Here is a 12,726-nt window from a genome sequence, read left to right as displayed (position 1 = left end):
TCAGTGAACTTGTAAATAATAAATTGCAATTCAGCATTACAAAGGTAATTGTGCCTAAACGGTTACCTAAACCATGGGACTCAACGGTTGACATACATATATATATATATATATATATATATAGGCCTTACACTATAAATCTGGTATAAGCTCTGAGGCACTCTGTGCTGTAGCAAATGTTTTGTCAAATTGCTAGTGCAGCCTCCTTTGCATGTTATTAACTTTTCACATTTTGCTTCATTATCATTCATTCTTTGGAAATGAATCCATACTTGTGACTTTCTCTTCGCCATGCTGGTGGTCAACGAGAAAATATCTGACGCAAAACCGTAAATGTGTAGCGCGAGGGCTTTCAGTGCTGAAGTGCGTTGCTCTCCTGGAAGCGGCAGGCAACGTAATTAATATTCATGATGAGGTGAGCCAGGGTTGCCAGGTTTTCACAACAAAACCCGCACAATTGCACAATCGCTTCAACCCGCGGACATGAAAAACAGCCCGCGGCAACAGTGGAAAACGGGAAAGCGGGAAAACCACGGACTTGGCAACACTGGCTGTCACTCGCTATGAAAGGATACGCTTCCAGCGCTTCACACACACATTGCACCAGAACCGTTTTCGGAACCGAAACTTAGGAATTTCGCGCGGTTCTGGTATTTTTCAAAAATCAGTTTCGGTTCTGAATAAGAACCGGTTCTCGGTTCCCAACCCTACTCCTGAGATGAAAGAACAACATTTTCTGAAGCACCTCCTTGAGCGAACAAATAAAGCAATTATTCTTTATTATTTTCAAGCCGTATTTTTTATATTTGTGAACAAAACGGCTGGAAAACGCATTCGAAGCGTTATGAATCAGTGAGTCGAATCATGATTCGGATCGCGTGTCAAACCGCCAAACTGCTGAAATTTGGCGATTCAAACTGCTGAATCGACTCACTGATTCATAACGCTTCGAAGCTTCATGATGCCGTGTTTTGAAATCGTCATCACTATGTAAGTCGTTATTTAGGGTTTTTTTGCGCACAAAAACTATTCTCGTCGCTTCATAAAGTTATTGTAGAACCACTGTAGTGAGATGGACTTTGTAACGACGTCTTTAGTGCCTTTTAAGGGTCTTGAGAGTGAACCGTGCCATTGAGCCAATGGAGGCCTTTCAGAGCCATCAGATTTCAACTAAAATATCTTCATTTGTGTTCCGAAGATGAACGGAGGTCTGACGGGTGTCGAACGACATGAGGGTGAGTAATTAATGACAGAATTTTCATTTTTGGGTGAACTAACCCTTTAATATCACCTCATTTACAAAAGCACGAGTTAGCATTGGAAGCGTTACAAACACTGACCCCGGTGTTGAGTTTGATATTGGAGCAGTCCTCGGAGATCATCGTGCCGCTGTCAGTGAAATCCGTCACATCGGTCATGCCGCTGATGCTGCTGGAGTCGTCCATGGTCCAGTCATGTGACCGCCGTTCATGCTGGTACTGCAGAGGCGGAAGCTGGATGGCCTGAATATCAAGACTGGAGTCCACGAGCTTCCCGACCCTGAGAGTTTGAGTGCATAAAAGAGGAAACAAACATGAGGATCTGCATGAAATTGGCCAGCCATTGTATGTGCCTACACAAACACGGTTATACAGGGAGTGCAGAATTATTAGGCACGTTGATTTTCTGATCATATTTTTTTTCCAGGCACATTTGACCAATTCCAAACCACAGTAATCCTAATAACTACTATTGATTTAGTATTTAATAATGTATAAGTGATATATAAGTGTTCATGAAGGCTGGAAATGAAAATCACCTTATATTCAGGTGTGCAGAATTATTAGGCATGTTTTCTTTTACAGATAAATTGAGCCAAAAAAGAGATTTAACTCAGACTGAAAAGTCAAAAAGTATTAAATGCCCATGAGAAGGATGCAAAACTAATGCAATACTAGACATTGCAGTTAAGGCATGACCATTGGACAGTGAAATGCTCGTTGGGTCAGCAGGATCTGACAAAAACATGTGGCGGAGAAAAGACACCTGTTAACTGCAAAAGAATTAAGAATTAAGGTGAAGAATTAAGGGTGAAACCATCAGGAACCCTTTAGTCTCCAGCGCCACCATTTTCCAGAGCTGAACCTACCTGGAGTCTCCAGAAGTGCAAGGTGTCAGGATCTCAGAGACTTCAGTTAGTTAAAGAATCCTAAAAAATGACCCCCACTAGATAAGAATCACAAGCTGAAGTGTTGGAAAATACATGAAGAAGGTTTTTTTATAGGCTTTATGGACAGATAGGTTGAGAGTGACTCTTGAAGGACCAGCACCACATCCTCTAGTACCACTGTTTGAAGAATTCATCTTCCAGAATCTGGCAGTACGTTTTGGGAGTTAATTTTAGTCCATCCTGAAGTCCGTTTTGCAGAGATGGACTAAAAATGAACTCCCAAAACGTACTGCCAGATTCTGGAAGATGAATTCTTCAAACAGTGGTACTAGAGGATGAGGAGCTGGTCCTTCAAGAGTCACTCTCAACCTATCTGTCCATAAAGCCTATAAAAAAAACTTCTGATCAGAAAATCAACGTGCCTAATAATTCTGCACTCCCTGTATAAAACGTAGAAGGGTTTAGAGAAATGATGCTGAAGAAGAGAAAGCACCGATGTCACCACAACCCTTTCCTACAGCTAATGGCTGTTTAAAGTAGGGGAGGAAGTGCAGGACTGCATTTAAGAAAAATGTTTTCAGGATGAACAAACATGGAGCATTTGTTTAAAAAAAAAAACCTCCTCTGAATGACACACCAGAGATTTCCGCAGGATGTGTTTTCAGAGGCCTGTAATTTAGTCCTGCAGTTCTCGGTTCCCTGAGTGGTTAAGATGTCCTGCAAATCAATTTGTTTAAATGGATCAGTTCCTACATCCACTTCAGCGCTTATTTTAAATTGCCAATACGCTCACAGAGACCCGCTCTCATTTTGAAAGCCTTCAGATGTATGTGGCATGATTTCAGAGTGGAAGGTCAGTGTTAAAATCAGGGAACATACGGTTTACAAAATGATTATTTAAATAATTCATTTTCTTCCACATCCGATTCATGTTTACATCTACAGTAGGGCTGCATCTAATGACTATTTTTTTGCCGATTAATCTAACGATTGTTTTTCCGATTAGTCGACTAATCTAACGATTATTTTTTCCGATTAGTCGACTAATCTAACGATTATTTTTCAGATTAGTTGATTAATCTAATCTAACGTTATTTTTGCGGATTCATCTGATGATTCTTTTTTTTATTGATTATTGTATTTCAAAGACGGTAGTGAATTTGTATATTATTTTAACAAGAAATCAATGAATGATGACAATGTTAATTGTATTTCAGGAAGGGTAGTGTACTTAAGCCATTTTATAATGAAATATATGAACACAAGAAGCATTTTAAACATTATGTTTAACTCATGATACTATTCATCATAAAATGTATACAGAGTAGGCCTAATTAGGAAAAGTTGTTTACTATAGTAGGTTATTAATTACCGTAGTTGAGTATGATTTACTTATTGATTTGTGTCAATAGTAAACCAAAATGCTCTTGTATTTATCTGCAAAAAGTTCACATACAGGAGCTTTCAGCAGTGTTAATGTATAACTAGTCGTCTATTTTGAAGATATACATGTGCATAAACAACGACTAAAGCTGCCAGAAGTTTTTACCCAATCTTCAAAAGACACATTTAAATGATTAAAACTAGAGGCATATCTTAACTTTAATGTTACTTTAATCATGTAAACTACCTATATACAGCATGTTATGATGCATATGTGTTTGGGACAGAGGGGAACCCGGTCACATTTGCAGCAGATATATGCAGCCCATAATAAATAAAAGCACGAGACGTCCTGGGGTCGGAGAAGAACACCGGAAAACGTGACCAAATGGACAATATTCGTCTGTATTTGCAATACACACGCCACGGTTCAGCTGCGCGAGACAAACACCGGCAGTGTGAAACCGGCGTTACAGAGCGAACAAAGCACAGTTTTACTCGGCTTCTGTTTAAAGTACTCCCACACTTTTGAATGTCGTGGTCTGGCTTTATATGATAAATTATCATTTTCACTATGCACGGGAGCAGAAGCTGCCATTATTCTAGATCTATTCTATTCTAGTACGTAAATAATGTGACGCGTCGACGCATTTCACGGATGTCGACGTATTTTTGTAGTCAACGTCATCGAACGTCATCGGTTCATTGGTTAAAAGAGCAACTTTCTCACGATTTACAAATAGTTGGAAACATTTGGGATATTGTAAGGACTCAACTGAACAAAATATGTAACACTGGCCTAGTGGTGTTTGGATATTTTACTGACATTTTTTTACATAGTGCACCTTTAACATTCGTTGTCGTTCAGCTGAAATAAAATATAAATATTAGTTGAACAATTTGAAATGGACTTATAATGCCTTATAATGACTTATAAAAAAAAATTAAAAAAAAGAACAACAGATAAAACAGAAAATATACAATTATATAAACCGATTCAAACTATTAATACATTACATACTTGTAAATAAATAATAGTAAAATAACACATGAGAAGAAGCAACTAGGGGGGGGAATATTATAAGTGTTTGTAACCTGTAATTCAGTGTGGAAAAACAGGATTACAGAATATTATATTTTATATATTTAAGCTGCTGTCCGTAACTTTTTTTGTGTTCAAGATTTACAAAAATTATATAATGAGAATGTACAACATGAATCTATTTTCCAAACCGTGTTTTTGTCTTACCCTGAATCATTTTGGTACTCTTATAATAAGTGTTTATATTGGGACTATTTCAGACCGGACTGGAAGGAGCTCACCATTTGGTTGAATGATTTCAAAAACTTTACGGAATGAAATAGGAGCTTTTTATGCAGAGATGTTATCAACAGGAGACTTTTCAGACGGCTATAAAGCAATCAGCATTCTAGCGTACAGAAATCATGATCTTTATAATCTGTAGGGGGGGGGGGGGGGTTATGTGGTCCTATACCTGAGAAAAACCTCCTCCATGGTGGTAACGGACGCCCCATAGCTGGCGATGCCCAGCTCGTCTCGATTCATCTCCAGCTCAGCAAACAGCAGCTCAAACCTGTGGAGAAACAGCAGATCTGAGAGCGCAGAATCAACACACATGAAAATCAAGAAGTGCTGCAACTACGGCGCGTGGAAAACAACGAACCTCAGTGAAATCCATTCATTTCTTATCAGTTGTAATGCAAATGTATCATTATCATGTCACTCGAAACTTGTATGATGTACCACAAAAAGTTATTTTTGAGAGCTCAATTATTGTTTACATTTCTACACACTATCCTTTTTTGGAGTTTATTATAGTAGTATTTATTCATAGTATTTAGTATAACATAATTTTAGTATAATTGTGATGCTATTATAGTTTTTGTTAATATTTTGAATTGGATATTTTTATATTTTATTTTTTAAAAGTTAAACTTAGTTTAAGTTTTAGTAATTTTTAGGGCTGTCAAAAGATTAATCGCGATTAATCGCATCCAAAATAAAAGTTTGTGTTTACATAATATATGTGTGTGTACTCTGTTAATTATTATTTATATATAAAAACACACACATTCATGTATATATTTAAGAAATATTTGCATGTATATACATTTATATAATCTATAATATATATAAATATAAATGTTTTATATATAAAAATATTTTTTTTTCTTAAATATATACATGCTTGTGTGTGTATTTATATATAAATAATAATTAACAGAGTACACACACATATATTATGTAAACACAAACTTTTATTTTGGAATGCGATTAATCGCGATAAATCTTTTGACAGCCCTAGTAATTTTGTGTTTTTAAATTTTTTTTAACAAAATATGTCTATAGTTGTTATCAAGTTTTAGTTATTTAAAAAACTAAAAACTAAAAGAAAATTAGAAATGTTGCCTTGCCAACTAGCTGAAATGTATCATTTTATTTCAAGTAATGGTTCAGTTTTACTTTATGATAATAACCCTGGTTCCATTGGAAAAAAAATGTGTTTTGTACATTCAGGAACATTGAGGATGATTGAAAATGATATAATTTTCCGTTTGGGGTGAACGGTTTCTTTTATGAAGTGCTTTTAGGGTGTTTTTCTCATATTGGAGGTGTTTCAGAGAGTCGCTGAGGAGATATACGCGTGTCTGACGAACAGAGAAGACTGTTGTTTCAAGACCTTCACTAAAAAAAAAACAGATCAATGGGTAAATTTAGTCCATCTGTTGCTACGGCAGCTCACAACAATCAGACCTAAGAACCAAGACTGAAGCCTTTATTCATCTGTATACATCAAAATACTTTTTTCTTACAAGTACCAGCGGAGTTTGTGCAATCAAGGTTATTGATGAAAAGGCAATGATAATGAGGAACTTGATGTTTGCATTCCTGTTAAATAACATACAGTGCATTCGGAGATGCAGAATTGAGGGGAAAAATTATGAATTGAATCCATTTTGGAATAAGACTGTAACATAACAAAATGTGGAAAAAGTGAAGCGCTGTGAATACTTTCCAGACGCACTGTAGCCTTTTACAATGTCAAACAACAGCATACTTACATGCTGTGCATGCTATTTTTGTAGTAAGCAGTTCAAGGCATGTAAACTTCTATTTGCATTGATGACGTACTACTTTTCCCCAAAAAATGTGTAGTACACAACCAGAGCACACCACATTAAATATGCCATATCCTACAATGCAATGCACTTGACTCAAATAGACACAAAATCGTATTAAAAATGCAACAAATAAACAAAAATGACATGCCACTTGCTGCATTACCCATGCAGAATAATGAGGTCATGTGATGATAATGTAGCAAACTAGTGTTTGAAATGCATTGCAAACAGCATTCGTTTTCACACACCACTTTAAAAACAGTGCCCAGTACACTATGCATGCTGTAACATGTGCTGGGTGTGAGTGTTGTCTTACCGGCTGGTGCTCTCTTTGGGCAGTATGTACGAGAGTTCAGCGCCTGCACTGCTTTCTAGAGTGGCATCAGGCACATACATGTGGACTAGACGGGTGATCTCAGACACGTTACAAAATGCGTCTTTTACGATAACCATGTGGTAACCAGCACCTGAGAGAAGTAGAAGAGGAACAGTTTAGATAAACTCTTTTTTTTTGTTTTACAGTGAGGGCATTTTCACACCTGGCTCGCTTGGAGCATTTGTTTCTGAACCTGATGCTTTTTTTCCCATTACTTTGGTTCGTTTAGGCATATACACTATATTTGCCAAAAATGTTGGGACGCCTGCCTTTACATGCACGTGAACTTTAATGACATCCCATTCTTAATCCGTAGGGTTTAATATGGAGTTGGCCCACCCTTTGCAGCAATAACAGCTTCAGCTCTTCTGGGAAGGCTTTCACAACAAACACACAAGGTTTAGGAGAGTGTCCATTCTTCTAGAAGCGCATTTGTGAGGTCAGGCACTGATGTTGGACGCGAAGGCCTGGCTCTCAGTCTCCGCTCTAATTCATCCCAAAGCTGTTCTATCAAGTTGAGGTCAGGACTCCAGGCCAGTCAAGTTCCTCCACACCAATGTCTTTATGGATCTTGCTTTGTGCACTGGTGCGCAGTCATGATGGGACAGGAAGGGGCCATCCCCAAACTGTTCCCACAAATTTGGGAGCATGAAATCGTCCAAAATGTCTTGGTATGCTGAAGCATTAAGAGTTCCTTTCACTGGAACTAAGGGGCCAAGCCCAACCCCTGAAAAACAACCCCACACCATAATCCCCCTTCCACCAAACTTTACACTTGGCACAATGCAGTCAGGCACGTACCGTTCTCCAGGCAACTGCCAAACCCACAATCGTCCATCAGATTTCCAGACATAGAAGCGTGATTGGTCACTCCAGAGAACACGTGTCCACTGCTCTAGAGTCCAGTGGATTGCATTTGTAAAGCTTGGATGAGCTGCTCGGCCATGGAAACCCATTCCATCTACACACTGTTCTTGAGTTCACGGCAACCAAGCTCAGACCCGCACCAAAACAATCGCTTTGAGAGCGCCTGGACGAGGTGGAAACGAACTCTGAAGTGGTTCGGTTGAGGTGAGAAAGCAATCCACCCAATTGAACAATGAACCAAGTGGTTTCATAATTCATAACGGGAAATGTGTTATAAAACAAGAGTGCCTCTATTTAAAAATGTTCTGTAATTCCTTGAATCAAAGCCTTGATTCCCGCTCTAACTATATACACGTGTAATTTTAAATACCGGTATATCATTTATCAGTCCGAGCGGGAATGACAGCTAAATAGTGTTTGCATGTGTCATGACAGCTGCAGATAAAGCCATAATAAACTTGTGGAGAGAACTTGTCAATCCATCTTGATGGATGATGCAGAGGAAACTCTGGCCAATAAGGGGACCGCTTTACTCGCATGTGACTTGCATTAACACATTTTGCTACGCTTCGAAATGTTGCCTTGTGAAAGTGAACCGAACCAAGAAGAAAATGCAACATTGTAACAAATTAAGTCCCCGTTTCGGAACAAAGCAAACGATCTACAGGTCTGAAAACGCCCTGAGACTTCTCTAGGTAGAAGCAAAGTCCTTACTGAAGCAAGTTGGTTCATGTGACTGCCATTTTGAAAAAAAACTAGGGCTGTCAAAAGATTAATCGCGATGAATCACATCCAAAATAAAAGTTTGTGTTTACATAATATATGTGTGTGTACTCTATTAATTATTATTTATATATAAATACACACACAAGCATGTATATATGTAAGAAATATTTGCATGTATATACTGTATATACATTTATATAATCTATATATAAATATAAATGTTTTATATATAAAAATAATATTTTTTTCTTAAATATATACATGCTTGTGTGTGTCTTTATATATAAATAATAATTAATAGAGTACACACACATATATTATGTAAACACAAACTTTTATTTTGGATGCGATTAATCGCGATTAATCTTTTGACAGCCCTAAAAAAAACACGACTTTACTATTAGCACCATATATCACCTGTCAATCATTTTCCTCAAGTAGCCCATTTTCTTACTTGGTATTTTTGTCTTGTTTTCAGTCCAAATATCTAAAAAAATCTTACATTAAGAAGCATTTACTAGACAAGCAAAAGTTTTTGTCTTGTTTTGGGGGAAAATAACTCAAAATTAAGAGAGTTTTTGCTTAAAATAAGCTAAATAATCTGCCAATGGGGTAAGCAAAATAATCTTAATTCAAACAGAAAACAAGATTATTTTGTTTACCCCATTGGCAGATTATTTTGCTTATTTTAAGCAAAAACTCCCTTAAAGGTAGGGTAGGTAAGAATGATCTAAAACACTTTTGTTTAAACTTTCTTTATATGTCAATAAATAATTAAAAAGTAAGTACTCTTAAAAAGAGAGTATAAAAATCGAGTGACTCTAGACTTTTTAATCTGCAATAAACACCGCTCATTATTTTAGTTCGGGACGAAACAAGTGATTGGCTGGGGCGACTGTCACTCTCTCTCGCTACCATGGCTACCACCGCTTTTGCTCAGGATCTGCCCACATGCGCGCGCCCCCGTGTTGCCAAGTCGGGCTACTTCAACACTGTTGCAAGGTTGTTTTTCATGTCCGCGGGTTGAAGCGACCCCAATTATGTGATGTTTTGCCCCGGGATTTGCGAATTTTAGCAGGCAGCCCTACCAAAAGGACACATATTTTACCCCCCAAATGCGATTTTTACCGGAGAAACACGATTGGGCTTGTTTTGGGCTAGTTTTGAGTAGCAATTGGGCGGATTTTGTTGTGAAAACCTGGCAACCCTGGCGCACCCGTTTGATTTGAGGAGTTCAAGAGGCTGTATTTCTGCTGGACAGGTAATCTTTCATTTTGATTATAAATTTTTTTGGTTTATGTTTTCATGAAGCATGTCTCACTAGCACACGTAGCTGCCTAATATAGCTAACATAACATTACTCAGCATAAAGTTACAATGTTATACACGAGCCATTAGTAGAGCTGATAAATACTCAATATGCTTAGCTCAAGTTGATCGCTGTCGTGTTGAATTTCGCAAAATGTAACTTTAGATAACAAAATGCATGTGTAAAAGCGCATCCAGGAACTGTTTTTAGAACTAAGTTAGCTTTAGCTACTACCCTCTGTCTAAACTCTTTTACCATGTTCACCGGGAACTTTACCTGCACGTTTTTTTTGGCCCTTGGTTTGTTTTTATATTCTCTACCTATGTTTACTGATGTTTTTATCTTGTATCTGTGTGTGTCGTAGACACTGTGTTGTGTGTGTATTTTAAACTTTACCAGTATCGTTATTCTAGCTTGAGAGTGAGTACTAAAAGACATCTTATTTGTTTATATTCATAATGATAAAGTTAGATTTTTTATTACATGTGATTCTGACATGATGTCACTACATGCACTTCTTCTCCGCTCGTCTCAGGTAAATAATGCGTCTTTCAGCTGAGCTGATCATGGTCGGCGCGTTCATGTGTTTTGGGGGCGTGGCTTTGGAAAGAGCCCAGAAGGGAGAAGGTGGAGTGAATGGAAATAATGAGCTGTCTTTAAAACAGTCGTGAGAGGTCTACAGACACTCAATTTTTATACTTTCTTTTTCATAGTACTTACATTTTAATTATGTATTGATATATAAATAAAGTTTAAACAAATTTGGAAAAAAAGTTACCTACCCTACCTTACCTTATTTTCCCCCAAAAAAAGACAACAACTTTTGCTTGTCTAGTAAATACTTCTTAAATGTAAGATTTTTTAGATATTTGGACTGAAAACAAGACAAAAATACTAAGTAAGAAAAGCATTTTTTGCAGTGTACTATCTCTGCTAGCAGCCGAGAGCTAAAATTACTGCTCAACAACATTTTAAATGACATAATCTTATCCATAATCATCTTCTTTTTGTTCTTCTCATGATCTTGCCACGGTCTCACCGTATTTGTTCTTGAGGAAGAGCGACGAGCCGCAGCACTGGAGCTCCCCGCTCGCCATGATGGCGATTCGATCTCCCAGCAGGTCGGCCTCGTCCATGAAGTGCGTGGTGAGCAGGATGGTGCGGCTGTGTTTCTCGCCCTGCAGAAGGTCCCAGATGGCCCGTCGGGCTGAGGGGTCCATCCCTGAGGTGGGCTCGTCCAGCATCACCACCTAATGGGAAACAATGGGTTTCGTTAGCATTTGAGTAGCTAACATTAATGGGAAACCTTTAAGTACTTATGGAAAATCTGTTTAGTTAATCTGTTACTTATACAACCAGAATAACCTCACTGGCATTAAACCAACCTGGGTAAACATGGAAATATTTAATAAATATGAACTCAAATGCAACACAAAAGCATTTGCTAAACAATAAATTGACAGTGAAATAGAGCTTCAGTGGTTTAAACAAAGTTTCCATTGTCTGACCTTTGAGTCTCCAATCAAAGCGATGCCGATGGAAAGCTTCCTTTTCATCCCACCAGAGAGGGTCTTTGATCGCGCATTGCGCTTATCCTCCAAATTAAGGATCTGAAGGACGCGGTCGACCTCTTCGGGGATCTTTTCACGAGGGTAACCCTTCAGCTGAAGAGAAGAAACAAGCTATGTAAAGAGGTCAATGTTGAATAGACTTCAACAGTCGGTTCCAGAGGTAAAAATCCCATTCATTTACTCCGAAGGGAAATTGCTTATAACTTATAAACCGTTAAAAATGAACCTACTGTAAGCTAAACAGACAAAAAAAACTCTCACACACATACACACACAAAAAAAACACAATTAGCTTTTGGAATGGCACGCGTTAATTTGTGTGTGTGCGTGTGTGTGTGTGTGTGTGTGTGGGCATGTTTTTGTGAAATATCAGGACGCAAATGTGTATAATGACATGGGTATGACATAGGTATTACAAAAAGAGGGTGAAATATGAGGACGTTCCCCATGTCCTCACTTTTCAAAATGCTTATAAATCAAACAGAATGAGGTTTTTTTCACAGAAAATGAACTGCACAGTCTCCTGTGAGGGCTAGGTTTAGGGGCAGGGGCTGTGTGTGTGTGTGTGTGTGTGTGTGTGTGTGTGTGTGTGTGTGTGTGTGTGTGTGTGTGTGTGTGTGTGTGTGTGTGTGTGTGTGTGATGGGTAGGTTTAGGGGCAGTGTGTGTGTCTGTGTGTGTGTGTGTGTGTGTGTGTGTGTGTGTGTGTGTGTGTGTGTGTGTGTGTTGGGTAGGTTTAGGGGCAGTGTGTGTGTGTGTGTGTGTGTGTGTGTGTGTGTGTGTGTGTGTGTGTGTGTGTGTGTGTGTGTGTGTGTGTGTGTGTGGGGTAGGTTTAGGGGCAGTGTGTGTGTGTGTGTGTGTGTGTGTGTGTGTGTGTGTGTGTGTGTGTGTGTGTGTGTGTGTGTGTGTGTGTGTGTGTGTGTGTGTGTGTGTGTGTGTGTGTGTGTGTGTGTGTGTGTGTGTGTGTGTGTGATGGGTAGGTTTAGGGGCAGTGTGTGTGTGTGTGTGTGTGTGATGGGTAGGTTTAGGGGCAGTGTGTGTGTGTGTGTGTGTGTGTGTGTGTGTGTGTGTGTGTGTGTGTGTGTTGGGTAGGTTTAGGGGCAGTGTGTGTGTGTGTGTGTGTGTGTGTGTGTGTGTGTGTGTGTGTGTGTGTGTGTGTGTGTGTGTGTGTGTGTGTGTGTGTGTGTGTGTGTGTGTGTGTGT

General features: G+C 38.6%; 1 protein-coding gene across 1 annotated transcript in view; it reads right to left on the bottom strand.

The window, feature by feature from the left end:
• abca3b (ATP-binding cassette, sub-family A (ABC1), member 3b) overlaps positions 1–12,726 on the bottom strand; it is a 99,644-nt gene that overhangs the window by 29,782 nt on the left and 57,136 nt on the right. Inside the window, exons 14-18 of the mRNA XM_079827426.1 lie at positions 11,463–11,618; positions 10,994–11,204; positions 6,993–7,143; positions 5,029–5,127; positions 1,341–1,539 (exon numbers count right to left, since the gene is read on the bottom strand). Coding sequence (XP_079683552.1) covers positions 1,341–1,539; positions 5,029–5,127; positions 6,993–7,143; positions 10,994–11,204; positions 11,463–11,618 — 816 coding nt within the window. The remainder of the gene's footprint in view (positions 1–1,340; positions 1,540–5,028; positions 5,128–6,992; positions 7,144–10,993; positions 11,205–11,462; positions 11,619–12,726) is intronic.

This window comes from Gobio gobio (genome assembly GCF_949357685.1).
Source record: "Gobio gobio genome assembly, chromosome: 1".
NCBI lineage: Eukaryota > Metazoa > Chordata > Actinopteri > Cypriniformes > Gobionidae > Gobio > Gobio gobio.
This window is presented reverse-complemented; position numbering and strand designations above follow the sequence as displayed.